General features: G+C 51.4%; 1 protein-coding gene across 1 annotated transcript in view; it reads right to left on the bottom strand.

The window, feature by feature from the left end:
- The window catches only part of Galnt10 (polypeptide N-acetylgalactosaminyltransferase 10), a 228,785-nt gene that overhangs the window by 199,068 nt on the left and 12,272 nt on the right, over positions 1 to 17,445 (bottom strand). Inside the window, exon 3 of the mRNA XM_004629453.2 lies at positions 17,299 to 17,439. Within this exon, the coding sequence (XP_004629510.1) occupies positions 17,299 to 17,439 (141 nt within the window). The remainder of the gene's footprint in view (positions 1 to 17,298; positions 17,440 to 17,445) is intronic.

Here is a 17,445-nt window from a genome sequence, read left to right as displayed (position 1 = left end):
CCATGTGTCCACACTAGATGACTGTGGTATAGATGCTGGAGGACGGCTCTATGATGAAGGGGGAGAGGTGGGTCACTTGTAGGATGCACGTAGAGGTCAAAATGTTCAATGAAATGAATCAGATGCATGAGCTTAAATATTGCCGGTCTGTCTTCTATGAGAAACCCCATTATAAATGGAAAACAAAATAAAAGACAGATAATAGGAAAGGGGGAGACGATCTTTTACAAAAGGGGAGGGGACTAGGAATCAGGAGGGGGAGGGAAGGGAGGAAGGGGTGGAAGGTGTGTGCCAACCCCCCAGGAGGAATGCAGCTGTGTGCTGCAGGCATGTGCTAATATGAGGCTGAAAGAAAAACTGCATATATACACATGACAGAGACCTTAGCTGTAGAGAAAAGCAACATTTTTCCATTTGCAGCAAAATGGATAGGAACGGAGATCATTGTGTTAAGCGAACGAAGTCAGACTCAGAAACATCAAGTGACACGTATTTTTCTCATGGACTAAAAACCGTCGGCAAGATGACCTATTGGCAGGAGAGCACAGACATGAGGAGGCAGCAGGGAGAGGGTGTCAGGGAGGACAGCGAGGGACAGGCAGGGTGGAGATGAGGGCGCACGCGCAAGAGCACTGCAAGGAAACAGTATTTTATGAAACTAACACACACGAACAAATAATATGTTAAAAAACACATTTTTAAAAAGGAAAAGGGGAAAATGTGGATGAGGCCTTCAAGGTGAGGCGGGCTGAACTCCACCCCTGGAGAGATCTCCACAGTGCTCTAGGGCTTGCTCTTCCCTCCCTGACAGGCTGCAGCCACACAGCCCTCCACCTTTGCCCTTAGAGCTGTCCCCCCCCCCGCCACCGCTTCCTCCTGTTCCTCCTCCTCTCTCCTCCTTTCCCCCTCACTTTTTCTCCTCATTCACTTCCAGTCACTGAATTAAAACAAAAAATTATTGTGAAACACTTTCACACTTACAGAGAGGATGAAAGTACATAGTACTCCTGTGCACCCTTCCTCTATACTGGCTACACCCATTCTCCACAAGCATAACCCTCCCTCCCTCTCCCCCTCTCCCCCTCTCTCCTTCCCTCCCTCCCCATTGGTCTATCTAAAACTTTGAACCATTTGAGAGAAAACAGAAAACATAGTAACTCCCTTTCCTCAATTCTTTAATGCACATTTCCTAAGAATGATGACATCAGGAAATTTAAGACTGCTCAATAATCCTATCTAACCTACAGTCCGCATTCAAATGTTGCTAATTGTTCCAGTAATGTTCTTTATGACTCTTTTTTCCCCTAGTGCAGGGTTGAATCCAAGCTGTTCATTCCTTTCCTCACTCATCGAACATGTCAGGTACAAGCACCTGGGATAAAATAGTGCTGGAAAAGATACCCAGACAGGGCCACTGTCCTCAGAGAACTTACAGTTCAACAGGGAGATGCATTAGTCAAATAATCACTAGTTATAAGTTTGTAAAATCACAAACTGAGACAGTTAAAGGAAGAAACCCTGAGTGGAATGAGAGCTAGAAAAAGTCCACAAGGTTCCCTGAGTAAGGACACCTGAGCTGAGGCCTCAGGGACAGGTGGTGTCAGCCAAGAAGACTCCACGTGTCTATGGGGTGGGGGAGAAAGCCTCCCATACAGGCAGAGGGACACGTGCCAAGGCCCGGCTGCAGAAGCTTGGTTAAGATCCGTGAGGCTGGAGGACAGGGCTGGAGGTGCTCTACGGGAGAGAGCTTGGAACATGGCTTAACTGTGATCCTAGGACAGACAGCCGCTGTGAGTTCCCATGAGAGCCCGTGGCATAATTTACGTTTCCAAAAGATCACTGTGCCCGCTGAGTGTGGAAGGTGATGGAAATGATACAGGTCAACCAGCCCTCAGCCTCGATCCCCAAATCCAGAAGGCTTCTGTAGTAACTTTTTCTTAATAACTCATTTAGTGACAAAGCCTGACCTGAATAGACATGTGGCTATTAATAGTCTTTACTCACCCACTTAGTGTGAACACATTGTGGCCACGGGGGGAGGAAATGTGTTTTACTATAAGGAGCTACTGTAGACCCTACCAGGGCTGTTATGCAACAGGTATACCCGCTGTGCTAACCAAACTCCTAAAGCACTGGCTGAATGTGCACACTATCGATATGTGAGACCCTCCCTACCCATATTAGAAAGTAGGGGCTTTGAGTGGTAATGAGGTTCTGGGGTGGAGCTCTTCTGAATGAGATTAATACCCCCTCCCTGGGGCTGTCTCTGTCTGTATCTCTCTAATATGTACTTATCACGGGAGGACACAGCGACAAAGTAGACATCTGTAGACCAGGAGCAGGGTATTCATCAAGAACCTGACTGTACTGACACCCTAATCTGAGACTTCCAGTCTCCATACCCATGAGAAATAGAAGTTAGTTGTTTAAACCAACTTATTTTATCACAAGAGTCCAAACTCAGACAGACAGTTATCAGTATGTTCCCGCTCAGCTCCAAAGCCACCTTCACTGCCGCCTGGGGAAACAGTGGTGCTGGGCGCTGAAACTTACTTCCCTTGCCAGCTGAGATGAACCTCGGTAGTCAGTAGAAGATGCCAGGGAGACGCTGGGGGAAGAAGGGCTCCTTCCCACCCTGCTTCTGCCACGTTCGCCATCACCACGCAGGCAGTGAGGGCAGCTTCTCTGGCGCCAGGCTCCGATGGGGACAGAGCCTGCCCATGCCCACTCCTGCAGGACCTGCTTCTCACTGCCCCGGTCCTGCAGTGAGCAGCAGCCTGGAACAGCTGGCACCAGGAGCCTCCCCCAGCACCCGCCCCTTTGTGTGATTTTTAGCAGAATGCGTTCTGTGAGACACCGCACCATGAATTTCTTTGCCTGGCACCCAGCAGGAGGATTTTTAGCAAGTCTCATGGGTACAGTGCCATAGCAACTTCTGTGGGCTCAGGAAGCGCGACTGTGCTGTCCCCGCGGTCAGGACCTCAGCTGGTGGGCAGGGAGTCTTCGGGACCTACCCCTCCGTGAAGGCCATCTCACCCTAGGGGCGGCGCGGCTGCCCCTACATAGCTGACCTTCCCATCCTCTTCAGAGTTCATTCTTCCCTCTTAGCCAATCTTTCATTACTCTCCTTTCCTATTACAGTTAATAATTCTTTTTCTGAAAATTCCTGTGCTCAAAAACCACGTGATTTCTCCCTGCTAACTGACCTGATTCATATAACTCTGAGACCTACAATGTACCTAATACTGAAGATGTAGGCTACGGGATCGAGGTGCTGATAACGGAATCTACGAAGCACCAACCCAGTGCCAGGCACTATTCCAAGGGCTTTGTGCCTGGGAAATCACTTAATCTCAAAGGCTACCCATGAAGGAGATCCCATCATCGGGCCCATTTTTAAATAGAGGAAGTGAGGAAACAGTGTCAAACAGCTAGTAAAGGACCAACCTGGGGTCCAAACTGAAGCCTCACAAGCCCAGAGCTTAGGACAGGGTGGGGCAAGCACGGAGGTGACGGGAAGGATCCAGTTGAAGGCAACCGTGCGGCCTTCCTGCACTTCAAGGTCTTGCGGGTTGTGCCGACTGCCCTGCAGTCATCTAAAGGTCCAGCTGGTCCTCAAGGGCAGGGATGAGTCCTTTCCTCTTGGAGTGTCAAGTGCTCAGCAGAGAACCGGCCTGGGGCACATGCAGCACCCAGTCAGAAACTGACTTGGAGGTGACATGCTGAGTGGAGCAGAACGGTGCATGCCAATGGAGCACCGCAGCAGGCTGAGTGGCACAGGCTGGGCCCCGGGCCTGGGTGGGGGGCTTCCAGAGCCCGCTGTGGGGCTGCTGTGTCCCTGCGTATGGACACCTGTTGGTGACTTGCACGGTGGGCTCCTGGGACTCTGTGGACATCAATGTTCTTGAATATCAGGCCCCTGAGAAGGCGGATGTGGCCACCTGACCTCAGGACCAGCGAGGAGTTTACAGTGAGGGGAAGATGAAGTCTGGCCTACGAACTGGACCTGCCTACACCCAGCCTCTCTGGTCTTACACCAGCTCACATTTAAGAGCCAGCCACACTCCATGTGGGGAGACCCGGCATGCGCCATTCCGGTTCTTTCATTGGGTGGTCCCCTCTGCTTTCTACCCAAACCTCAGCCTGAGCTACCTGGCTAGACAACCCCACTGTCCTTGAAACAACCCCACTGTCCTTGAAACAACCCTACTGTCCTTGCCAGGATTCCATCATCAGGAGGCTCAGGACTGCAGGCCACCAGGAGCTTCTCCCGTAAACAGAACCCAAACCTTGGGCTGAGTATTTCATCCCCCGGAGCTTAGTGCCCTCATTTATAAAGGGGACAATGATGGTACACATGTTATTGGGTTGCTATGAGGACTAAGAATGATAGCACATGCGAAGTCCTTAGCACTGCACCCAGGGGAACCAGCCAGCAATAGTTATTATTACTGCGAGCAGCTTGAGCTCAGAGGCAGCAAATTATGGCTTGGTGGGCTCCCTGCCTAGCAGGGTTCCCTTACAGTGGATTAATGAATGAATTTATTCTCCTTCCACTTCAATGGCTTCTAGATTGGTCTCTCTGCTTCCACTGCCTCCTGCATTGCCACAGTTATCTTCTGAGGCACCTCCATTTCACTCATCATCTGCTCAAAGCCATAAACAGCCTTGCGGCCTCCTCAAGTCCAGCCTCCCCAGCCTAGCAACAGGAGACCCTGTGATTCGGCCCTCACCCACCTTCCCTGATACTCTTTGGCAAACATCTGATGTTTCACTGACTCTGGCTTGCCTGCTACTGCTGGAATAGTTTCTCAGTACTAGCCTTGGAACCCGAGAGGCCCCAGTCCTACTCTGCACACACTGTGCACATCTTAACCTTGCTGGGGACCACCCTTCCAACCAGCAGCTTGCAGAAGTCATTTCTGACCTTGCCAGGTTGAGCCCACCTTGGTACCCACAGCACCTGGATGATCCCCTCCCTTGGAGCTAACTCCTCCCTGCCCTGAAGGCCGTGGCTGGTTTTTTTTTTAGCCTACCATGCAGCAATTCCCAAAATCAATTTAGTTGGGACACAGAACAGAACAGCACATTATTGAAGTCAATGTAGCTGGAACTCAGAACAAAGTGAAAGGCACCAGAAAACAGTAAAACCAGCTTGTGTCATGTGTTTATTCATTCCTGTTCAAGGCTAATGGCTATTTAAAAAAGAGACTGATCTCTTAATCAAGAAAGGGGCCTTACTTAAAGAACACATACTTGCAGTGTAATACGCTAATCCTCCATGGAAAGAGAGGATCTTTTCCATGAATTAGAAAGCAATGGAAGCAGCAAGAAGAGATGAAGACAACTACCCCTGCCTCTGGTAGCCCTGGGGGCTCCCAGAATGACTAGAGCACAGCTGCAACCTCTGCCTCCGTCTCTGCTGCTCTTCTTCCTTCTTTGTGCCTCTTTTCTTGTTCTTATAAGAACCCCAATCAATCACCTAGGATTAAGGGCCTAGGGGAACCACAGGATGAGCTCATCTCAATTGGTCACAACTACAACTATCCTATTTCCAAATATGGTCACATCTTGAAGTATTGGGGCTGAGGGCTTTCATGTAACATTTTGGGGGATACAATTCAATCTGGAAGACTCTGTCTGTCCACTTCACGGGAGCAGGGCCCAGGGAAAGACCAAGGCACTAGCTACCAGCACTTCTCTGTACCAAAGAGACAGTTAACCTCACCTCTACAAACATGTCCCCGAAAGAATCAAGCAGGGGTCCACATTCTCAAGAATAAATGGAGAAAAAAAAAAAAAGTAATCCCAGAGACTTTATTTCATTCATTAAAGATGTCTGAAAGGGAGAATTAAAGGGATCCTCGTCCAGAGATCTCACCAAGGAAGCCATGTGGATGGAACACACGAAGTGAGAGAACCGTGGGAAGCTTCCTAGCAAAGCTCTCAGCAGCAGGCCTTCGGCTGTTGCCCGTGGGAGCTAACAGGGGGGTGCTCCGACCTCACCAGGGGTGAGGGAAGTCTACTTCTTTCCCTGCTGTAAGAATGCAGGCCACCAAAAGAGAGTGTGCATCTCCCAGCACCAAGAAAAGAAAGGTGTCCCAATGGGAAGCAGGGGGATGGCCAGGGACCCTGCCAGGACAGGTAAGTGGGAAAGGCATGCATGCGTCCATCTGTTCATTCCTTCACTCCACATGCATCTGCTGAGCACTTACAACGTGACCTTGCCATAGTAGTAAATAAGAAGACGAGGTTCCTGCCCTTGTGGCGCTACAGAAGCAGAGAACTGAAGAAACACAGCGCCAAGTTACTCTGTGGACAATTCAAGTAGAGATCCTGAGAGTGACAAGGTAAGAGCTACTTCTAGTGGTTGACTCAAGGAAGGTCCCTCTGAGGGGGAGAGATCGGAGGCAGCCATGCAACAATCTCTGGGAAGGAGATTCCTTGGGCAAAGGTCCTGAGAGAAGCAGGCACTGGATGCTCAAGAACCCAATATGGTGGAAGTGTGCCAAGCATGGGGATGGGAACAGAAGGCCTGATGGGTAAGCAGCGCCAGACAAGGCAGGCGTTGGACCTGCATGTTTTCAGCACAGCAGTGGTGAACCACTGGGGTGGGGGTGAGATAAGGGGGAAGAGCCTCTGTTTACACTGGTGAGAGTGCTCTCTGGCTGCACGCAAAGAACAGAGTGTGATGGGGTGGGGGTGGGGTTCCTGGAGCCATGGCAGGATGCAAGCAAGACAGAATGGGGAGTGGGCAGCTGGGAGGAAACGGGGGATCTGGTCTCCAGCTCAGAGACAGACTCAGACAGGCAGGCACGTGAGATCAGGGAGAGAATTCAAGGCCTCCTAGAGTATCAAGAGCTGGTGCGAACCTTAGAAGTCACCCCCTCCCCCAGGTAACAAGCTGGACATATCAGGAAACCGAGCCACTGTTGGATCTGCGGCTGCCCAGGTAATATAACTGAAGATGCATCCCACCTGAAGGTTCAAGCTCCTGCCTCACAACCCAGGCTTGCTCCGGCTGGAAGAGACCAGAATATAGGTTGGCAAACAATGGCCCACCCAATAAGGCATACTGCTTGTTTTTACAAATAAAATTTTATTAGAACACAGCACATTTGTGTATGTACTGCCTACGGCCCCTTGAACACTTCAGTAGCAGAAAGGAACAGCAGCAGCTGAGACTGCATTGTCTACAAAGCTGAGATTATCCTCTCATCTAAAGAGCACAGGCAGCACACTGGCCACGTGTGGGAACGGAGCCTCGATGGACAGCAGGAAGCCGTGGCCACACGGCAGCTCTCCGGGACCTCTCCTCTCTAGCTGGAGCCTCACTGGAGGCTGCCCTGCCGAGAAGCCTCCTGGGACATGACTTCCTTTTGCCCAGGGTTGTGCAAAGCACAGGCATTATAACATCTGTGCCACGAAAGTTGTACAAATTAAGTTCTATAAGCACTTCCAAGAGGCAGAGATGATTCTAACTGGAAAGATTCAAGAAGGCTTTCTGGTAAAGGAAAGGTCTGAGAGGAGCTTGAAAAGCTGAGCAGAGGGCACTCGGGAAATGCTCTACCTAACCGACAGCAAACCAGCACCCTGTAGAGCCAGGGGGACTAAGGCCCCCACCATCAGCGCTGTTCACGCCAAGGACCGTTGCCCATTTGGCAGGGGTAAGGTTGAGGGAGACGGACAAGATGAAACATAATCTCTTACAATCATGGCTTCCAGGGTAGTGGACTTGCGGCTTCTGGACCCTCATCTGTATCTTACTTGCTGTTGGCAACACACATAAGACACAAGGATGGGGGGGGACACAGGGTGGGAGTGGGAGGGGGCCAAGGAGGGTACACTCATGCCCACAGCTAAAGGGAAGCCACAGAACTGCAGGGAGGAAATCTACACCAGGGCTCTTATGCGTCCTTAACGGCTTGCAGAGAAGATGGAAAAAAAGAGCAAAGCCTGACAATTAGGGTTAAAACTAATCAAATGTCCCTTTAATACCTCTGACTTGGCACCTGGCAGGCTTCTTAATGTGCCCCGTTGTTCCCTGGCAGAGCTCTGGCGGCTGGAGCCCTCAGCTGCCTCTCGTGCTGCCAGGAGGGAGGAGAGTAGGCTGGGGAGGGGAGCAGAGGGAAGGGCGCCCCAGGCCCACAGGGCGCTGCCAGGAGCCCCACCCTCCAGCAGAGGCCCGAAGGCAGGAGGCAACTGGCCTCATCTGACAGGCTCCAAGGCAAGTGGCAGGCAGAGTTTGGGAAGCCGGCAAATCCCTCTTCTCTGCACTCTGCTCACACATCAGGAAGGCAAATTCCACTTTGCAAATGAGGAAATGGCTGCCCAGAGGAGTCAACCAGCCAGGGCGGTGGGGAGCACAAGTGTGAGAGTCAGAGATTTGCGCTGGAGTCCCACCGCTTGCTTCTTGTGCATGCCTGGGAAATCGCTGACACTTTCCAAGCCTCAGTTTTCCTGCGGCACACTGACAAGGCAGTCATTTCCTGGTGTCTCGGGGCTAACGAAACGAGACGGCCACAGCGCCTGGCACACAGTAGGTGCTCAGTAAGTGGCTGCCGTAGAGCTAGGGCACGAATCCAGAGCTGGCTCAGCCCAGGGCTGGCTGCCATGTCTGGCGGTGCCCCAGCCCTGCCCCGCAGCCAGGCAGCGGGCCTCCCAAAACCTGAAGGAAGGCTCCTGAACACTGGGCTGAACAGCAAGGCACTGTAGGCAAAGGGGCTGTGTTCAGCAGAGTGGTCTAAAGAGTGCGAGGTCCAGGGCCCAAAGTACCCCCACACAGGTCCTTGCAGAAAAGCCCCAGACACCTGGGGGTCTTCTCAGACAAAAGGATACAGCGTGAGCCACTTCTGCTAGAAAACAGCCTTCCCTCACAGTGTGTGGGATCCTCACATTCCTCCTATTCTAGGGCTGCACATTCTAGAGTGTCCGTATAGCCCAGGAAGGCCGAGGCAGGAGACAAAGTGGATTCTGTACCCACAGCATGGCTGACAAACTCACAGCTGCCCTACAGGGCGGGAACAAGCGGTATCAAACTCAGAGGCCTAGGGACACAGAGGGGCAAGGAAAACAGTTTCTTAGACTGAGATGGAGCAGGAATCGCCCAAAGCCCAAAGGATAACATATTCACGTTTCTAAGGAATCATCTCCTCCCACCCGCCTCCCGGAAGGCAAGTTAGTTTTAAGAGTTGAAAGCCTCACCCTTAACTGATTGGCTCTGCCACGAGTCTTGTCACTTGCGCTCTTTAAACCTCAGTTCTCAAGCCTTTAAAGGGAGTCCATACACCCTGCCCTGCCTCCACCGGGAGACAGAGAACCAACAGGAGCCCTGCACACTGCGCAGAGGGCTCCAAGCCCAGTGCCTCTGGAGGCTGGTCCGGTTCTATGACAGGATGAGGCAGCCAGGTTTGAGACACAGAGTGGCAGGGCCGTGGCCAAGTGCAGAGGGAGGGCTGTCTAGAGGGGCAGCTGCTATCCAGACCTGGCAAAATGTCAGGCCACCAGAGCCCAGGTCCAGCTGCCGGACTTTCGGCTGTACTACAGAAAGCCAAAATAAGATATTGTTTCTAAGACTATCAAATGCTGTAATGTTTAGGTGTTTGCAACTAACATTTAAAGACAATACATCCAAAATAAAATAATATAAAAATAACAACATCCAAGCATCTTTGGGCCAGTACTGAGACATATGACATCCATGTAGGGGAGATACCCATGGGCTAGCAGGATACAGCCTCTCTTAAGGTCTATTTTTTAATGTAAAGGTCAAATAAATTAATACAAGGAACTCTCAAGAACACAGTCATTAAAGATTATTAAGGATTATTAGCAGGAAGATGGCCCCTGGTATTCCAAGAACAGAATCATCAACTTTTTGCTAAAGTTAGGCGCCAAACTTAGAAAGTGGCCATTTCTCAAATGTACACGCACACACGGACACATTCTAGCAGTCAGCAGCAGGCTCTGATCAACACACGGGAGGAAACACGCAACATGCAACACTTTGGAGCTGAGAACACACACAGTGCTTCAGCAGCAGGAGGCCGGTTTCTCACCCTCCCCCCCACATGTTTCCAAGCTGTTCCCTTTAGGAAACCTCCTTCTTCCAGCAGCCCCCAACTGACCCCTGCATTCAGCCCAGTGCTCAGCAGCCAGTCTTGTGGAGCAGGCTGACATCTGCAACTTGCAGAGGATGCCGACCCACCCAAGTGCAAGACCTCACTTGCAAGTGCAAGATCCGGGCTCTCAGGGGACTGCCTGCGTATGGCGCCCAGGCAGCACCAGCACTGGCTGTGATCCATCCCTGCCCAGGCACGGCAGCCAAGTATTCAGATTAAGGAAGAGCTGTGCAGAGCCAAGAACAAATCCAAGGCCCAGGCTCTTGGGTTCCCAGTGATAACTGGCAGGCCTCGGACTTATTCAAGATTTTGCGCTCAGGGGCAGCAGAGGAAGGCATCTCAGTGGACCTGCAGGCCTGTTTGTCACTCACGTGGCCCTCTATCTTCACCTCTCTGCACCTCATTTACTCCATCTTTAATTTAATCATCACAGGAACATGAAGAAATAGGGGTCATTGTGCTCATTCAGGAGGAGCCAGGAGCCCCCACATTGGGCATGGAGCTAGCAAGTCAAGCAGGTCAGTTTGAATGCCAATGTCATTTGTTCCCCTCTGCTCTTGCCAGCTCAAGGAAGAGGTTCACAGAGTGTCCACAGTGCCACCCACTCCCAGGAGGCCCCTGTTCAGCCCCCTTCCACTTACACAGCACCCTGCAGGAAGACAGAGCCCCGCCCTAGAAAGGCAGCCGACTTTGGGTAGTGGAGGAAAACAAAACCAGAGCGCACCTGCCAGTCCCTGCAGTCCAGGCAGAAGGATCCCAAGGGCCCCACCCATCCTGCTTGGATCCAGAACTCGCGATCTGTGGGCATCTGACTCACTGTCAATACTAACGGGCACTACCGAGCTCTCCTGCGGATGCTGACAGGCAACACAGGAAACAGCAGATACATGTGCTCCCCAGGAAGAGAAGGGTGCCATTCCCAAAGCACTCCTGGGATGGCGGGGTGGGCCCCCAGGAAGGAGAGGCCCATCTGCAGGGACCCTCCACAGGATTTAAGTACATGATGCTCAGCCCACTCCAGACTGGCCCTGTTGTGCCCCCCGGAGCCTCCTGGGGATTCTGAAGGACCCTGAAACACAAGAACTGTTGCTCAGGCCATGCTTACTCCCTCTGCTAAAGCCCATTGTGTGTTTGCAACTCAAAAGTGTTAGACTTGGGGTGTTTCCTCCTGCATATTGATTAAAGTGGGGCCAAGTAGCCTCTTCAAGGTCACGCTACCCCTAAGTGACCTCCTGGGCTACCAAAGAGATATAGTCATAGAGCAAAGGTCTTTCCCCCCTGCTCAGACAACTGGGTTCCCACAGCAGCCTCACGGAAGGAGTTGGTGGCTCAGGGTGGGCGTCAGGCCCACCAGATGCGGAGGAACAGGACACTGAGAGCTCAGACCCAGGCAAGGAGGCCAGCCGCACCATGACAGGCTGCATTCGTCCTCAGCCAAATACCTGCGCGGCAGTGAGCTTCGGTTCCCTCATTGCTTCCTGCCCATTTATAAGTAGGAGTATTTAGCGAGCCATACAGGTAACAGGCTCGGCAGAGCAAGCGCTAAATCAGTGGTAATGGCCATTATGGCTATTTGCATCCTCCTCCTCCTTACCATCCACATGGCCATCGTTCTTCTCATTAGTGTTTTCTTATGTTGTAGCTTTCGTCAGCAGAGGAAGCTAAGGAAAATTCGGCATTTAAAACTCAGGAGTCTCTTACAACAAAAGGGAAGAAAATACAGGGCTGCTTTTTCCCCTTCCGTCTCCTATCTGCATTCAGCAGAGGGCAGCAAACAGGAACCGTGAGAAGATAAGAGTGAGGAGGGAGACACATGGAGAGACAGCGACTCACGCATAAATACACACCCACCCGCCACAGCTAGCGGAACTGTTTTGCTTCCTCTGGCTTCCAAAGTATGAACACTCCGCCTCCTCCAGCTAAGAGGGCCAGGCAGAAAAAAGTCCAAGCTGAAGAGACAGAAGTTCTTGTTCAGCTTGAGAGAAATCTTCAATGGGCTGACTGTCGTCATGTGTGCGGAAGGGCACATTCAGGACATCTGTGAGGGAAAGGAGGCAGCCAGAGAACTCAAGAAGACAGCTTTCCCCGACTCTCCATCTCAGCCCTTGGGTGCTGGCAAGCATTAGCACGCGCGCTTTCCCCAATAAGAAACCAGGGCTCACAGCCATCAGCCCAAGGGTGGCAGAACTGGTTGGGAACAGGGTCCTCCTGACCCCGGACTCGGTGCTCAACCCTGAGCCCTGGGGGGGTGCAGCGGGGTTTTCTCTTTAGGACCAAGTCTGAGCCCTGGGGACTGACTGCTGCCTGGGACACTGCGTCAGCGCTAGCTCCTGAGTAGTCTTTTTTGAGCTAGTGGGTCTTACTGGTTGTGACCTCATCAGACCAAAACCCATGAATACATAAGGACATCCTGCTAGAAGACCCAGTAAAGATGCTTCTCCTCTTCTACAGAGGCAACCCGAGGACAAAACCTGTCTTTCTAGGCTCTAGGAATAGACATGAGGCCTCCAAGCACAGCTACCACTGTGGCTCAGTCTAGGACAAAGCTCACATACAGAAATAAAGTCAGAACCAATAGAGCACAGAGAAAAGAACCCTGGACCTGACAATGCCACAAAGCTCTGGATCACACCCCACCTGGGGCCAACTGCAGTCACAGGAACCTGTGCTGTCCTACAAGCAACCTCAGCCTACCCAGCTGAACTCATTCTATTGCTTGCAACTGAAATAGAAATCCGAGGTGGCTTAGTGAGCTCTATTAGCCATGGAAAGCAGTCAGAGTGCCCCATGCTACACATCCTTTAAATTCTCCTACTTCCCTTCAGGCCTCCTTGGCCACATTAAAGTTTTAGCCATTGCACCTACTTCAAAAGTATGAAATGCTGGGAAGAAAATTGGCCAAAAATGATTTTGCAAAAAAGATGGGTAAGTTCCTGCAGATAATTGGTCTCCTTAAGTAGGGGCCTCTGAAAGTTGCTCTGAGAATCCTGGCTCAAGAGAGAAATAATGGCTAGAGAAGGATGAAATATTAGTACGTGTGTGTGTGTGGGGGGGGTCTTCGCAGTGAAGTTGGGAAGCCCTGTGCTCTGGCTGCGTGCCTCCCTGTGACATGCGTTTGGTGACTTCCTCTCTTCCGAGCCTCTGTTTTCATACCTACAAAACGAGGGAGGTGGTCTAGATGACTTCCTGTCTTCTGGGAGCCAAATTATGCCATGTGCTGACTAGGGCATTTCCTTGGGCCACTTCCAGGAGGGGAAGCCAGGACGATGCACTTCCTGCCCACAGGAACTCAGACCTGTGCAGGCCCCCTGCCCTCCTCACTGCACTGAGAACACGGTTCTCTGGAGAAGCCAGACTCGTTAGCTAAGTCTCTCTTTTTTTTCTGCCTCTGACACATACATGAGCAGCAGAAGGTCAGAGGTATGCAAAACGCAGAAGCTACTGCAGACGGGCAGTAAGCAGCAGTTAGCCACCACAGACAGACCCACAGACAGATGGCTAGCTGCTGCCAAGTTTGCCTCGAGATTATTTCACACTGCGCTGAGATCCTGATGCTAACTCTGGGCTAGAGCTACTACAATTAGCTGGCTAGATGGTTATCTTTTAAATGGGCCTTTGCCTCTTTAACCCCTGGTTCTATTTTCTAAGTTGCCTGTCACTGTATGAACACATTACAGGTGGCTCATCCTAAGCATTAGAATGCAAACAAAGCCTTGGGGGTTGGGGGGCTGTAGGTGGCCTACTTGAGAAACCTTCCCAAACTGTTCTTCCTAACTCCCCAAGCCAGGATGTTACATAGATTGGAAAAGCACTAACAGTATCTATTTCCACCACCACAAATGAATTCCAAGGTCATTAACCCTGCTTAAGGATCAGTACTCAGAGACAGTCTAAGGCCAAGTCTGGGTTTAGTGCGAAAGAGATTGATTGGCAATACCTGCCCCGGCCAGGAATGAGAAATCCAAGGCCCAGAGAGGTCAAGCCATTGTGTTGAGGTCACATAGCAAGCTTAGGGTAGAAGAGGGAACTAGAAGCCAAGCAAACAGCACAGGAGGACAGGAAAAAAGCAGGGATGCCAGCTCCCTCTGAGGGGCATCAGATTTCGCCTGGGCAAGCACACAGAAAAGTGACTAGCTACCTAAGTGGTGGCAGGCCCTTGGCGAAAAATTAAAGAAATCACCGCAGGCTACATTTCCATGGTACTTACTTTCTGACGGGCAAGGTTCTGCTACTAGGAAGACTAAAAAAAAGAGGCAACAAGTATTGATTTTTGGATGCTCTAAGAATAAAGTTCAGCTCTGACACATGAGAAAAACTACTAATACTCGAAGATTAAAGTCATTGGTATTCTATTAACCCACCAACTTCTCTTCTACAGACACTATTACCCAATGAAATCATTTCTCACTCCAGATTGCGGCTCAGAAGTGGGAGGGACGGTAGAGAGTTTCCTAATGTGGGTCTTTAGTAACCAGTTCCCAAGCCTTGAATATGAAACAGACCCTAAAATTAAACCAAGATGTTAAGCAGACTGGGGCTAGCAATGAGAGTGAACCCCAAATTACAAGAACTATGGCTTCAAAGCTGGCTTTTCTTGTTTGGTTCTGCAGCTTTCTGAGAAACCAGCTTTCTGGTCAGAGGAATGCTAAAATCCCAGAAGCATGAGGTGTCCTTTATAAACCAGATGCCCTGCTCAGCTCTAGAGGAACAACCAGCCAGATCCAGCACCGCAGTTATGAGGGCTTACATTTCAGCAATGACAAAACCTCCTAATTTGAAACTCTATTCTTCAATCCACTGGCAAACTCTAGGAGTTAAAAGACTGCTCAAAGAGTGGGGAGAAAACTCTCAAACCACAGGAATATATTTTTCATTTGGATAAAGTCCTGTCAGAACTCCCTCCAGAGCCACAGTTATGTCTACCAGGAAGACCAAAACAGGCCTCTGAGCTGCGTCTCAACAGTGGTGCTGTCAGACGCTGCGCTCAGGTCTGGTCAGCCCTGTGGAGAGAGCCAGCGAGCAGCCCCACACAGTAAGCGCATGCCGCAGGACACTGGGCTGAGGGACGGAACCGTGCTACCCCGAGAAGGGAAGTCGGCTCTGCTCCCTCAAGGCCACCTGCCACTCAAGCCCAGGGCTCTGCATCTGCTGGAGAGTGGAACAAACAGGGGCTGTGTGGAGATTTGGCAGCATGCTTCTGCGAGGCAGCAGATGAATGCTGAATCCTGCAGCACCTAGAAGAGCTCATCAGTGGGGAAACAACTCCCTTCTGCTACTCCCAGGGAGCAAAGAGGTTTTCTTAAAAGCTAGGACAAGCAGTTGACAGGAAACCCCCTACACACACACACACACACACACACACACACACACGCACACCCTTTGCCACTCCAGCTCCCTCCTCTTCATGCTATTCCAGAGAAAAAGAAATGATCAAGAACTCGACCTGCCCAGTGAGCCTCTTTGCTCTTCCAGCTCGGGGCTCTGAGCAGACCCAGCTGTTGCTCCCCTCTCCCTCCGCACCAAAGGCTGCCTTATCCCGTCAGTGCCCTCTTACACAAGTGAGTAATTTATCTTGAAAGCTCAGGCCAAACTGGCATTTAACCTTGACCTCCTCTCTGCACATCTGGGTCTATAGAAAATGAAAATCAGGACGTCTCTGGCATCTACTGCAAATGAAATGCAAGGGCTTTCTCCAGGCAGAGGTAGAATGTCAAGAGCTATTCTAAAACTGGCAGCATCCATTCCAAGGGAGGATGTGCACTTGGTTGGGTCACTCCCCCTTGGGCTTCGGGAGTGACCAGTATGGCCCCCCAAAACTAGTGATACTATCAGGGACTCCAGCATCAGGGAAGGGAAGCCCCAACTGGTACAGAATTTACAGGAGAGAGGTGAAAGTCAGCTGTCAGTCTGAAGCAGGCATTTAGGAGAGGAGTTGGGCGCTTGGTTTTTAAACAGTGAGATCTTCTGTTTAGATTGGAAAGATCAACCAGACCTCCTAGGATGGTTTGCAACAATTCCCAGAGTGGCGGGCTGAGCTCATAGGGATTAGCCCTGTAGCAAAGAATCTCTGTGGTCATGACACCAGAATGCCCAGAAAAGTCCATCTCATTCACCCCACCAGCCAACTACCAGTCAAGCCTGACCTTTGTGCACAAATTACCCACTTCCCATGGATCAAGAAAAGCTCACAAGGGACCCTGAAATGCCCCCTGTATAAAACAGCCCAAGCTTGCATACGCTTGCCAGGAGATGCAAGAGTCAGAGTGACGCGACCAGGCTCTGCTTTTGGAAAGCTGCAAGTGTAACCACATGCACACAGGCGCGCGTGTGCGCACGCACACACACACACACACACACACACACACGGGTGAAGAAGAGGCACCAAGATCTCAGTTTTGGCCACAGGAAACACTACCTCTAACCAGTTCAGGAGAGACAAGGGGGCGCATCTGGTAGTCCCTCCTCAGGGCACTGGACTCCAGTAGCTCTAGGACACGTTTGGATCCCTCCACCACAGGCTCCTCACCCAGATGCCCCGCAGGAAGGCAAGTTCCTCAAGGTCCAGCAGCTCTGCCCTAAGCCACTTCCAAGGGCCTGAAGCTCCAACAGAAGCATGATGGGGAGCAAGATCATCACATCCCAAGGAATGCGCAGGACCTTAACAAGGAAGGAGGTGGCAAATAAATGAGGACAGGAGATATGGGAGTCCCTGTGCACGTGGCAAAACAGAAGAAGGACCGATCTGGATGGAAACACCAGGATCAGCAGGTGGGGGAGGTGTGTGGGGGGGCGAATCTGCACACCAAACAGAAGCACCAGCATCTCCACTTCCATCAGCAGGGGGAAGTATCCTGGGATACAGGAATGCAGGTGAGGAATTGTGGAAGTGGTCAGGGAGTATCAGAGGCAACAGCAAAAAGGAAGAAAGGCGTGATAAGAAAGAGAGCCCCAGACTAGGTGCTAGGAGGCCTGAGTTCTAGTTTTGTCTGTCTCTAACTGGGCAGGAACCTTGGAGAAGTGTCTATCCTCTTCTAAGCCTCAAGGTTTCCAATCTGCTAAATGGGAAACGCAGACCCTTTGGCACTGCCTCTGAAGAGAGAGAGGTAGGGGAGGGATCCGCAGGCTAGACAAGAATTCAAGGAGTGGTGCCTGGGTCCCAGGCAACTGAGGCGCTCACCTGTCCGGCCACTGGGACCACCGCCGCCCCGGGTCCCCCAGGGGTGCTGTCGGGTTGCCGCTCGCGGTATAGAGCCCAGAGCCCCACGTTGGGCAGGAGGACCAGGGCCGCCAGCACCAGCGCCGCCGCCTGCAGGAGCCGCTTCTC

Source organism: Octodon degus, unplaced genomic scaffold (assembly GCF_000260255.1).
Source record: "Octodon degus isolate 3935 unplaced genomic scaffold, OctDeg1.0 scaffold00029, whole genome shotgun sequence".
NCBI classification, from domain to species: Eukaryota; Metazoa; Chordata; class Mammalia; order Rodentia; family Octodontidae; genus Octodon; species Octodon degus.
The sequence above is the reverse complement of the archived record's forward strand: the minus strand, read 5'-3'. Positions and strand labels throughout refer to the sequence as shown.